Source organism: Boleophthalmus pectinirostris, unplaced genomic scaffold (assembly GCF_026225935.1).
Source record: "Boleophthalmus pectinirostris isolate CB_2022bp ecotype Guang Dong unplaced genomic scaffold, ASM2622593v1 HiC_scaffold_21, whole genome shotgun sequence".
Lineage (NCBI taxonomy): Eukaryota > Metazoa > Chordata > Actinopteri > Gobiiformes > Gobiidae > Boleophthalmus > Boleophthalmus pectinirostris.
The window spans coordinates 33,244,121-33,257,770 of record NW_026571175.1 but is presented as its reverse complement, the minus strand read 5'-3'; the positions used below and the strand labels follow the sequence as shown (position 1 = coordinate 33,257,770).

Here is a 13,650-nt window from a genome sequence, read left to right as displayed (position 1 = left end):
ACCACATGAGCAGTGGAGAGGATCTAAACTGTGGCTTCTCTCTTGCTCTTTGAAAATGTCCATCACATCGTATCAACAGTCTCCTGTTATAGTGACTCACAAAACCACAATGAGTAAAAGTGGCCTTACAGGGCTGTTTTATCCCATTTCTAATTTCTAGCCCTTGTCCCTTGCCGCTTGAAACTGAGCAACAAGGGGCAGTGATTGAAAGTAAAACCCCTACGGACTGGACACCCCTTCAACGATCACATACATCGTCAATAGTCTCCACCAGCTCTTACATAAGCAGACGTGACAAGGTTTTGTCAGAAATCCAACATGCCGTCTGCAGCTGTGGTGGTCTCTCTTGTGCGGACTATTGGTATATTTTTACGGTTGCCTGCAGCTAACCGGAGAATTTGTATATAATAATATATAAGATTAATAACATATATAAATTTGTTTTTATTTTTTTATGTGCTTCTCACCTTCCACAGTGGTTGTTCTCTCCCTCTCATCCAGCTCAGGTCGTCTACCACAGGCCTGGGAGCTTGAGAGTTCTGCAGTATCTTTGCTGTTCCCAGTACCACATCTCTCTGGACTGGCCTCTGATAAATCTTTGTTTAATAACAGGAAGGGTAGGGGAAAGCGGTATGGCCAAGGGGTGTCATGGGATTCAGCCTTGAACTGATGGGATTTGCATGTTTTCTCAGGATGCTCATTGAGCTGGACTGAACCAGAAGCAGAAGCAGAAGCAGAAGCAGAGCACCACCTCCACACAGGACGCCTCCTGCACCTGAACCAGTCCAGAAACAACTGAGGTTTGAGATGGACATCCAAGGTCCACCTCAGGTCCACCTCAGGTCCACCTCAGGTCAGCATTTTGGCCTGTGTGGTGGCCCCATGACATCAGCTTATGTTTTATTTTATTTATTTATTTATTTTTTTTTTATTTGAGACAGGGACAGCGCACAATTTTCGCATTAACCTTGACAGGAGAGATGCACTGTACATCAGGTTGTAGCATCAGTGCTAATTTCCACCTGTCGTCCCTGGACAGGTTCATTGATTGATTGTATTTAACTGACCTTGACTATCAACTGTTCTGGAGACCTGTAGCATGTTTTGGGTTGCACTTTTTTGCACTTTGACCATTTCTTTCCTTTTTCTTTTTTGTTTTACGCATCTTCATCTGCCTCTTCCTCGAATTCGCCCTCCTCTTCGGCGGTGGCTTCCTGGTACTGCTGGTATTCGGACACCAGGTCATTCATGTTGCTCTCAGCCTCTGTAAACTCCATCTCATCCATGCCTTCACCTGTGTACCAGTGGAGGAAAGCTTTACGACGGAACATTGCGGTGACCTGCTCGGAGATGCGCTTGAACAGCTCCTGGATGGCTGTGCTGTTGCCGATGAAGGTTACGGCCATTTTCAAACCGCAAGGGGGGATGTCGCACACTGCGGTCTTCACATTATTGGGGATCCATTCGACAAAGTAGCTGCTTATTATTTTAGTGTCTTCATTTTGCATCTGAAGAGGTTCAAGTTCAACTCCAGGTATCAGCTGGAGCTTGAATTTCCCTCTGGATCAATAAATAATCTGTCTCTCTCTCTGCAGAAGATGAGCACAGTGGTAGTGGTGGTAATGGTATATTCCCTGTAGGGCAATTTACAAGTGTCTTGAACAACCTCTAAATTTGAATAAATTTGCATAAAATCTGGACCACCCTGTCAGTCACTCACCTTTTTGTTGAAAATCAAACTCCTAAACAGGACCATGAACACTTGTGTTAATCACAGACTTCCTGAAATGTTGTTATTAAATACAGTAGGACGTGTCGATATATTGTTATGGTGAAGTGTGTTGCTCTAAACAGAACCTGTAGCTCTGAAACACTGCACTTTTCTGTTTCCTGTTTCCTGTCAGTTTTCATGCTCCTCTTCTGCTGTTTGCTCGCTCTACCTCATTCTATTTACATCTGTTGTTTCTGCCTTGAAAAATGACGTTGAACTCTTGTTCACACAGTCACCACACGAGTGCAGTGTTGGTCTGTTGGTTTTATTCAGCTCACTTCAGCTCTCACACTTTTATTCTAACAGGTTTAACCGCTTTGTTTAAAGCAGTTGTAGCGCCCTCTGGTGGTTTTATAAATGTATTTCCAAGACAAGTCAAATGTAGTTTGAAGAGCTCAGAATAATATAGGAACTTTAAAACAAAACAGGTATAAGGCATTTAAAGGTGCAATGTGTAACTTTTTCCTTCTTCTTCCTTCTTCCTTGTTTCTATGGATGGTTGGATGTTACTGCTCTGCCTGAAATGTTCCACAGTATGAAATTAATCAGACCTACATTACATTTATTCAGTTACAGGTGGTTTTATAGCTCAGAATTACTTACAAAAACAGGCGTTGTGACTGTGAGCGGGGTCGCCTCTCCACAGATCTGACTTGTAGCTTGGTCTTGTCTGTGATGAAGATAGAAAGGTTCTGTGGCATCACCAGGTGTCTGCGGATGATGTCTATTTTGGTCCCTATGAAATCATTCTCGTTGAGGAAGGCTTTGAATTTAATCCATTCCTTTGTGGAGCCTGGGCACAGGTCTCTGTACGCGGCCTCTGACACTTCCCTGATCTTCTCTGTATCAGGCCCCTCACCTTCGTGTTCCATTTCGACATCTGTGACTTCAGCCGCTGAAACAGTTTGACGAAGATCAGACGTATTTTAGACGCCGGTTCACCTCAAGATGTGTTCTGTCTCACACTCACACTGAGGATGTCCAGGAGAGTCTTGGGGATTTGTGACAGGAGCAGTGAACTCCTCTGTTGAGGCGCTCTGGACCTGGGGCCGGGTCACAGTGCTGACCACTCTATGGATCTTATGAAAGGACCTTTTGACTGGATCTTGGACCTGATGCTCCTCCTAACTGAGCCACTCTTTCAGGCTGGTCATGAAGCCTGACACTTTACTTTCTGAGCAAATCTCCAGACTCTAAAAGAGCTGTTGGGGCTCATGTGGTTTACAATCACCTGTTAAAGGTCCTGGCTCACATCTTTGTGCTGCCTGTTGGAGATGTCCTGGGGCAAACCAATGATGTTCATTATGTCTTCTTATATACTTTAACTTCTTAGGTTCTTTTTAAAGACAATGCAGTAAAGTGTATTTACCTTGTTGACATGTTTCGGCTGCTAGCTGCAAGCCATCTTCAGAACTGTCACCGGTGTTGGTGGTGACGTGTCGTATATCAGCTGTTGTTACTTCCTGTAGGCGTGGTCAGACCTGATGGACCTGGCTGACCAAACAACAAGTTCAAACGCTGGATCAAGGAGGCCATTGAAATCAGGAAAGCGAGGCACGGACAGCATTAACCGTGATGACGGAGCGTTCCTCCTTTCACACACCTGGGACACCCTCCTCCAGAGACACCGGGCGACGGGAGGCGTGGTCAGTCTGAGCGACCTGCAGGTCCATCAGGTCTGACCACACCCACAGGAAGTAACAACAGCTGATATACGACACGTCACCACCAACACCGATGACAGTTCTGAAGATGCAGCAGCCGAAACATGTCAACAAGGTAAACACACTTTACTGCATTGTCTTTAAAAAGAACCCAAGAAGTTAATGTCCTGGGGCAGTCTCTCCTAGAAACTGTCCTCCTGGATGTCTGCAGACAACTGGACCAGCTTCTCAGAGGAGCAGAGGTGTCAACTATTTGGATATCAAATGTGCCCATTTCTTTTTCTTTTCAACATTCAACTGAACCAGCAACATTGGAACAAAATAAACAGTCAATAAAATAATTACAAAAAGATTAGAAATGATACAAAACATGTTTTAACATTTGAACATTTGTGATGAGACAGGTGGGCCTGTCTGTGTTTTTGTGGGGTGCAGGAGGAGACGCAGCAGCAGATCAGACGCAGGGTTCAGTCTGTTTTTGGGCTTTGTCTTCATTTTTGTGAGCACAGAAAATCTCACACATTTCTGTAGTAGTGAAAGGAATAAGCATAGAAACACTGTCCCTACTGAGAACAGGATATTCACTCACTCTCTCATGTGTCACATCTGTTTATGTATCACAGACCGACGTGCAGATCGTGACAAGGCGACCCCCCCCCCCAAAAAAAACCCTCTTACGACCCACCTGAAGGTCGTGACCCAGTCTTTGAGAAACAATGCTTTAGTCTTTCTACAAAAAACTCAAAATGCTCTGTTCTGCTCTGTAGTTTTCATGTTTGCTATGTTTTATCTTTTGTTTTGTAGAGATTGGAAATTCCAGAGCTGAAATCATCCCAATGAATGACCCTGGAGTTTAACTATTGTATGAGCACATGACATCACAAGGTCGAGTGTTTTCTATTTTAGAGAAGAACTCAGCCTAAACATGCAGGATTTGTGTGTTAAACCTGTGTGAATGAAACAAAACACCACTCCAGGTCTGTTTTGATGTGGAAATAAATTAAAAAACAGCGTAATATCGGCCTTTAACCACTAAGCCACCATTCCACTGTTCATATGCTCTATATATAATCATGTAAAAGTTTTGTCCATATTTGGATTTCCACGGCAGAAGTGAAACCTCCCTCCCCCCCGTGATATCAAACAGTTTGGTCTCCGCGGTGATTTAAATGTGAAATGTGAAATGTGTGATGTGTCGTTCCTCATTTTGCCCACAGAGGAGGGAAGTCCCCGGGTCCTGTGATCACCCCCGCGCAGCCCACACGATGGTACGACCCGCGGAGGGATTCCACCTTTCACTCTCATTTTTCACTCTATTTTTAGCTCAGGGGCAGACCACAAGTTTTGGCAAATATTAACGGTGCAGAAGATGAACCGCTGATTTTCCATGAGGAAGAGAAACTGAAAAATGAGGAGAAAGCAAATTCCAAACATGACCAAATCAAAATCCCCAAATCTTTAAATTGTAAGAAAATTGTGTGTAAATTGGATGGAATTTGACTCTGCACTGTGTCACTTTTTGGTTGAGGGTCTGTCACCAGTGTTGGGAAGGTGACTTTTAAAATGTAATCCCCTACAGATTACAGATTACATACCTCAAAATGTAGTTTGTAACATAATCCATTAAATTACTTAAAGTGAGTAATGTAATCTGAATACTTTGGATTACTTGATTTGCTGTAGAGAAGCAAAGACGAGGAAATCTTCACATAAGAAGTTTTGTCTGATAAAAGAAAATAAAAAGCCCAGACTTTATTTAACTGTATTAAAAATATTATTGATAGAAGACGAGGAGACACGGTCCACACAGCATGATTTAGTCCTGTTAAATCCTGTTTTAGTCCTGGTTTAGACCTGGTTTTAGTCCTGGTTTAGTTTTAGATGTAGTTTAGACCTGGTTTTTAGTCCTGATTTAGACCTGGTTTCAGTCCTGGTTTAGACTTGGTTAAAAGAAAGGGAAAAAAAAAAAAAAAGGATATAGCCCAAAATATGAAAACAGGAAAATCCCTCTGTGTAATCCACTTATTTCAACAAAGTAACTGTAATCCAATTACCACTCACTGAAACAGTAACTGTAACTGAATACAGTTACTCATAATTTGTACTCTGATACATGTACATAACTCTGGTACATGTAATCTGTTACTCCCCCAACACTGTCCGTCACCTGCTTGTTTCTATGGAGATGTAATTTCTCTGCTTGAAATGTTCCACAATATGACAGCTCTACCTGACGTTTATTCAATTACAGGTGGTTTAATAGCTCAAAAATCCCTAAAAACAGGCATTCTGACTGTGAGTGGGGTTGCCTCTCCACAGATCTGACCTGTAACTTGGTCTGGTTTGGTCTCCATGGAGGTCTCCATGGAGGTTTAATGCCATACTGCGAAACATTCCAGACAAAGCAATAAACATCTCCATGGAGAAAAGCACCAGAAAAGTTACACAATGTACCTGTAAAGTACAGAGGCCGTCTGATCACGTGCGAGAAAAAAGATACTAAATCGTGGCCTTAAATTATTATTTTGTTTTCACAATATGTAACTTGTTCCCATGTTTTAGCCAATTCGTTCACATCACTACGGAGTCAGTCCACTGGTCCAGCTGTACAAAGTAGAGATGCTGGATGACTTGTAACGTGCTCAGGATAAACCGTTCGTAAATTCAGAGTCTGGGTGGATTTCTCGTTCGTATAGAACAGGGGTGTCCAAACTTTTTTCATCAAGGGCCACAAATCTAAACACAGATGAAGCAGAGGGCCGATTGAGGGCCACAGACTGGTGCTCAATACAGAGAATAATTAAAATATGTGCATTTTTAACACGTTAGAAAGAGCCATCAGTTTTTATTCAGGCTAAGATCCTTAAAACCACACGCTAAATATTCAATATCAGCTTTATCAAGGTAGATTTTCAAAGAACTTGCAGTAAAAATAATTTTTATATATAAATTGATGCAAGGTCATTTGGGCCAATTCACCTAGACCTCTGAGGGCCGCATTTGGCCCCCAGGCCATAGATTGAACATGCCTGGTTTAGAGCCACAAACACCAGAACAAGAAAATCTTCACCGTGTCAACAGCGAATTATAAATATAAACACACCACAACAGGACTAAACCAGGACTGGACCAGGACTGGACCAGGATTACACCAGGACTGGACCAGGACTGGACCAGGATTACACCAGGACTGGACCAGGACTGGACCAGGACTAGACCAGGACTACACTAGGACTGGACCAGGACTACACCAGGACTACACCAGGACTACACCAGGACTACACCAGGACTAGACCATTCCCGGTGTAGTCCTGGTGACCGGCTCTGCGAATGCGGCGTATATATATTTATAATCCCTCCGTAACAGCGTAGGTTCAGTTCAGGTTAGTCCTGGTCCAGTCCTGGTTCAGTCCTGGTGTAATCTTGGCCACCGGCAGTTGAGGTGTGTATATAATTATAATCCGCAAATGAAATGGTGTAGATGTTCTTGTTTTGATGTTTCGGCTCCACTCCCCGGTGTGGCTCGTTTCTTGCTCTGGTGTTTGTGGCTCTCTAAACGAACGAGAATTCCACCCACACTCGGAATTTATCCTGAACAAATACAGTTACAAATCATCCACGCGTCTGTATCTGTGTGTGGTCGGACCAGTGTTCTGACCCTGTAGTGACGTGTACGAACTGACTAAAACGTGGGAACGAGTTACATACTGTGAGAACTAAACAATAATTTGAGGCCACAATTTAGTATCCCTAGTAAAGCGCCTTTGACAGATTGAATAACTCATTTCACTAAACCACAGTAAAGATCATTGTATTTAAGATAAAACAAAAAACAAAACAAAAAAAACACATTACTTTTACTTCCTGTTTGGAAACCACTGGGCCACGATTCCTCTGAAGTGTTATTATTGGACAAATAAAAAACATAAGAAAACATCTTTATTTTGTTGAAATCATCTTGAAAGTGTCACAAAAAGTAAAATCTTGCGTGGAAAATGGATAAAATTAGGATAAAATACTCCCTAATTCTTGTCATTTTCATATTTTTAGCTGGTATAAAATTATACTTTAGATTTGTAATAGTTCGATAATAATTTGACCAAATAAGGTAATGATTTGAGAGTCATCACAGCTTGTCACATGCTGTAAATATAAGATTATGAAAATGTGTGGGTTAAAAAGTGAGTGTGGCAGCTCAGTGAACCAATATCTATAGTATCGGTTTCAATATTTTTTCTCTGATTATACACAGAGTAACCGCCTCGTCTGAGTTCACCGCACGCTCATGGAGAAAAATGAGCATCTGAAAATGTCGGTTTTCGCACATTGAAACGAAATACCAAAAAAAAAACTATATTCTGACTGTGCAAATTTGACGGAGCCTCCACCAGAAAAGTTACACAACGCGCCTGTAAAATAGAGAACCTCTTGACGACGTGCGCGAGAAAACGTACTAACTTACTAGAATTCCTATTTTGTTCCCACAATATGTAATTTGTTCCCACGCTTTTACCACTTCGTACACTTCACTACAGTAGACGTTTTTCACAACAGCCGGAAGGGTAAACGTTGTGGGAAATTATGTGTTGATCATGCTAATTCACCTAACATTATGGACTTTAGAATGACAACAGGGTGGAAAAACACGTGTGATATCCATAGGTCTACATAACATGTTTTTCTTGCCATAAAGAACATGTTTTTCTGGACTTTGAGATGCCACGAAGCAGAAAAACTGACATATGTGGTCCCCGTGGCATGTTCCCACCCATGATAAGGTGCACTGGGTCAGCAGTATTGTTCATTTTCTTGCTGTATATGCTAAATCAACAAGTTAAAGGTTGTATGGAGGATTTTTGTTTTGTTTCAAATTGTCAATGAAAGTTTAAAATACCGTTACAGAGATGCAGCAGCCTTGTAATTATGATGACCAAAAAAAAAAGATGAAAATCTATCAAATGTGGACGTGGTGAGGCCAGATAAACATCAGCCAATAGAAAACAAGGCTCCCTCATTTTCTATTGGCTGTTAGGTCGTCAATCAACTCCCTACGTTTCTAGTGTAACTGACTCGGCGGAGCGCTGGGATTACGTGGTTTATGCGGCGGTTCTTAGAGACTTTTTTAAACCGTAGCTTCATCGCAATTCGCATAAAGTTTGTTGCGACGGCGGATGCGAATCCACGACCAGTTCGCCGCGAAAAGAAAGTCCGTTTTCGAGATCGCTGAAAGAAGAAGAGAAGAGGAATTCTAGAGTAAGGAGGCGGGAGGAGATGTTTCTACTGAGGGAGCTGTGGAGGAGGAACATTTGAAAAAGAACTGTCGCTGTAGTTCTCTTCCCTTAAAAAAATCCTCTATACAACCTTTAATGTTTTGTCAAGATGTAGTATAAAGCTACCCCTGATTTTGAGTTGGTCATTGAGGTGTCGTTCCGGGGTGACAGTTGTACTTGGTAATCAACTTGAATCTCTCTCAATGGAAAATGACGAAATAAAGTGGCCTGTTCTCTCGGATTCTCCATCTCTCGTGCTTCTTTTTAGGACACGCATGGAACCTTCCGAAAAAACCCACAACGTCACTTATGTTCATGTTTTTTGGGGTTTTTTTGGCGAAATGTCTTTGTAAATGTCTGACGTATTTTCCACCAGTTTCATAAATCTAGTGTTCAATTTCATTTCTGAACTGGGTCAGGAATCAAACACGCGATAGACCAGGGGTTGGGCAAACTCGTGGGCCACAAAGGGTTCTAAAAATTTGACGGAAGGGACAAGGAGCAGATGGATGGAGTGTTTTTAGTAATCCACCTCATAAGAGAAAAAAAATAACGTGATATGTAGAAAACAAGTGCTTGAATTGCAATTGAAAACCATTACAGAGCATTACAACTTTTACTATTATAATTTATTCAAGTTTGGCAGGCCGGATTAAAAGATTAAAGGGCTGCATTTGGCCCCCGGACCGTAGGTTGCCCACCCCTGCAATAGACGGTTCACAAAAACCCCAGAAGTGCGAGTCTGGGCACCAGCCAATCAGCGAAGAGTCATATATTCTGTGTTGGATTTAAAGTGTGAGGATTTAAAGCTGGAACAAAAGAGAATGTTTGGTGAAGTTTATCAAGGGGAAAGATGTTATTGTCCTTCTTCCTACGGGATTTGGGAAAAGCTTAATATACCAGTTAGTCCCATTACGTATGTCACAACCAAATAGTAGCAGTTGGTTAAATGAAAAAAGTACCCGCCTACTGTCAAGCAAACGGAATCTAAAGCTGAGAGGTCAGACAGTTTGTACAAAGTGAAACAAAGTAAAACTGATGAATCAGGCTATTGTAAATCTGCCCCATCACCAAATCTTCAACCAACAAACTCCACAAAGGATAAACATTCTACCAGGAAGAATTTATCCACAACTATCAAGGGAAGAAAGATGAATTTTGGTGAAGGAGCTGAGCAGGGATTAGGTGGAGCTCCAGATGACTCTTCCACATCGCACACACACCTGGATGTAGGGCTCCCTCTAGTGGCCTATTTTATCAGCCGGTTTTACTTCATTTCACTTCGTACAAACTGTCTGACCTCGCAGTGTTAAGAATTCATTCACTCAGCGGTAGGCAGGTACTTTTTTTACTTAACCAATCGCTGTTATTTGGTTGTGACGTATGTAATGCGCCGCTAATGGGGTTAACTGGTATATTAAGCTTTTCCTAAATCCCGTAGGAAGAAGGACAATAATGTCTTTCCCCGTGATGAAATTCACCAAACATTCTCTTTGTTCCAGCTTTAAATCCTCGATCTCAGGAACAACACTGAATGTCTGGCTCTTCGCTGATTGGCTGGTGCCCGGACTCACACTTCCGGGGTTTTTACAAACCATCTAGAATCTAGATGGTTTGTAAAAAACCAGGGGTGCAGGGTGTCAAACTCATTTTGGTTCGGGGGCCGTATCCAACCGACTTTGATCCAAAGGGGCCGGATCAGAAACCTCATGTCATATAAACCCCAAAAATAACAATAAGTTCAAATATTTGTGCAGAGAAACACAAAATCTATTACAAAAATCTTTTTTAATTGATGAACTCTTTCTTTTACTAAATATTATAAAATTATGAACAACCTGAAACTTTAAGAAAAATGCAATTTCAACACAATGTTTTAACATTAACTTGGATGTAAATAGGAATAAGTCATTTTTTTGGAAAATCCTGCACTCGGCTCCACTTTTCTCATGTTGGACATTTTTCTGATGAGGGTGTCACGGTCAACAGTCAAAACGATCGTCCTTTAAGAGCGTTTGGAAAGAGACAAGTCTTCATTTGTGCTGCTCTGGTGGGAGGGGCCACGTACAGAGACGCTGGAGACGCTGTTGTGATAAACACCACAGAAAATTAACAATATTTTAATAGAAAATATAATTAAAATATTTTAGTAGAAAATCAGGGCCGGATCTGGCCCCTGGGCCGCATGTTTGACACCCCTGGTCTAGTGTATTTTGATTCCTGACTTAGTTGCTGCAGAGAAATGAAATTGAGCAGAGGCAGTAGGTGACACCAGTCTGGCCTCTAGAGCAGCTGGAGCACATGTACATGTGTGAAGTCTGAGGACCAGATCCAGTTTGTGGAAGGAAAACATGCAAGAAGTAGATATTTTTATTTTTATTCTATTTCTTTATTATAAAAGGTGGTGAGATCTCTTATAAAGTGGATGCAACTTTACAAATGAATGTTCCAGCTCCACCACTGTGACTTTATCCTTCATGTGAGAATGTTTATCGTTCGTGGACCTTATTGGTTGAAGTTTTGATTGGTGGCTCCGTACAGGGCATATGGGACGAACAGAGTTCCTTTGATGGTCTCAACTACGAGGTTGAGACATGTGCCTGTTTACTTCGAGTTGTGTGTAGTGGTTGTCGATTATGGGGGTATCTTCGCGTTATAGTTTAAACTAGCATATATAATTTTCTGTTTCCATGTTCATAACCATTCCACCACGCGTGCATGCCACTTTTCTACATCAACTGCTGAACATATTATAATAATATCGCACACATACCGTACAATGACTTGATAAATAATTCATGGGAGCGCTCTGCAACAAATCCTTTATTGATTCATTCCATAATGTAGTCACATCGCACACCTCTGTGTGTGAATCTGCAAGTGCTGGAATCATTTATGACATCACAAGTTATGATTATCAAATTAGAAAGAGGAAAAGGATCCATGAATTATAGAGCTGACTTTAATATAGGTTGTGATGTGGAATAAAATGGTAAGGGACAGAAGCATTGTAATATGCTTTTCCTACAGTCAGTCAGCTGGATGATCAGTGACAAAGTGATAAGTTTAAAGTTTATTAAGCTATTTTCTGATCTATGTTATAATGTTTCCGCATCAGAAAAATACATGGAGTTTTGTTTTGTTTTCATTTACACAAAAATCCTGCATATTTAGGCTGAGTCTTTCTCTCAAACAGAAAACACAGTGCTAATACAAGAAGTGCATCACTGTGTTTTTAAATTTCATATGCATTCACCAGTGTCATTTGGATGATTTCAGCTCTATAATTACCGGTCTCTACAGAACAAAAGGTAAAAAAATAGCGGTTAGCATGACAACTACTGCTACATTACATCATAAGCTGGAACAGAGCATTTTGAGCTTTGGAGATGTAAACAGACTAATAATGCAGGATTACTCAAATATGTGTGAATGAAACAAACACTCCAGGTATTTGATAATAACATCTTCTGTCACAGTTTTAACATTTCAGACTTGATTGTGAAACAAGGACAATACAAGATACTGTTTTCTATGCCACATTGATAATAATAAAAAAAAAATATACAAATGCAGTTTTTACAGAAAATACTATTTTTTGTATATTTAGTTTATAGTCTGACCATTCTAAAACATTTCAGAATAACATTTTTTCCTATAAATGTAATTTCTTCAGCAAAGAGTATATAGTTTTAATGCAAGTTTCTGATTAGTATTTGGGTATTCTTTAATTTAACAACCCAACCAATCACAATCACAATACAAAATTCAACAACAAAAAAATAAAAAAATAAAAACATGATGACACACTAACCCCCACACTTTTCATTTCAGCTCCAATACCTTGGTGCATGTTTATAGGCTGTCAGAGACACTATGCAAAGAGACACTAGATGCAAATATTTCAGGAAGAAATATGAACTTTTCATGTGTCAGAGGTATGACTGTGTTTATCTCCACTTGACGATAGCACCAAAACTGTCTCTGGTGTGGGGGACTTTTCACAGCTGACTCATGCGCTCCAGAAGGTTATTGAAAGCTATTTTAAACAGAAGCCATAGTGCAAAGACTTGACATAATCTCCCCTTGCTCATGCCCCCATCCTTTCTGCTATCACTGTCTCTTCCCCTCACCTATTTTTGGTTCTGCCGCTCTGTTTTCTCCTTGCTTCACTCTCTAAAGCCCAGATAATAAACCAATTTCTTCCTCTGCGTTTGTCTTCACCGTTTCCACCCAGGAATTATTCAGCCTCCCTGTGCATCCCTTTCTTTTGTCTCACAGGCTGGCTGCTCTGTGTCTGTTTATCTACCCTAAACCCACTTAGCCGCAGTTTCCGAAGTCGCACCCGGTATAAAGATGTGGTGGGTCTCTTATTGCTTGCTTGTCTCCTTAGCTCCTCGGTTCCCATTTTAATATCTGGCTCATCCCCAGTTCCCCGCGGGCGCAGATCTCCGGTGTTCCTCTGATTGCGGCTCTATCCCTGTGTCCTCGGTAAAGCCGGCGCTGACGTCATGGCGATGTCTGAGGCGTCTGAGTCTAAAGTCTAAAGCACAGCCAAAAGAAGCTCTCCCCTGTGCGACTGCGAGGGCTGCACTTCCGTCTACCAACTCCCCTTTCCTCTCCTCTCCTCTCACACTTTCACAGTCTACCAGTGTGTTTACCAAGGCAGCAACTTCACACAGGATTGGCAAGGGATTTTAAAGGTCCTATATTTGGCAAAATGGACTCTTGTGATCTTTAAGTCATGTTATAATGCTGGTACCACATTAAAAATATCCAAAGTTGTGTTTTGTCTTATTCTCACATATTTGAGTAATCCTTGAAGAGGTAGTTTTCAAGTTAACAGCTACCTTTTACCTTTAGTTCAGTGGAGAGATACAATTCCAGGGCTGAAATCATCCAAATGACTCTAGTGAAGGTCTTTGGAGTTTAAATATACAGTGGA

The 13,650-nt window shown here is 41.3% G+C and overlaps 1 protein-coding gene across 1 annotated transcript; it reads right to left on the bottom strand.

The window, feature by feature from the left end:
• Positions 1-799: 799 nt before the first annotated feature.
• LOC129410049 (tubulin beta chain-like) lies at positions 800-1,820 on the bottom strand. Its single transcript, XM_055157147.1, has 2 exons — positions 1,721-1,820; positions 800-1,589 (listed from the first exon to the last, which is right to left on the bottom strand). The coding sequence occupies exon 2, from the start codon at positions 1,506-1,508 to the stop codon at positions 1,158-1,160; it is 351 nt and encodes a 116-aa protein (XP_055013122.1). The 5' UTR covers positions 1,509-1,589; positions 1,721-1,820; the 3' UTR covers positions 800-1,157.
• Between the last annotated feature and the right edge of the window lie 11,830 nt (positions 1,821-13,650).

Bases quoted from the DNA above. Each gene is read 5' to 3' on its own strand.
- LOC129410049 (XM_055157147.1), bottom strand. From the start codon at position 1,508: ATGCAAAATGAAGACACTAAAATAATAAGCAGCTACTTTGTCGAATGG.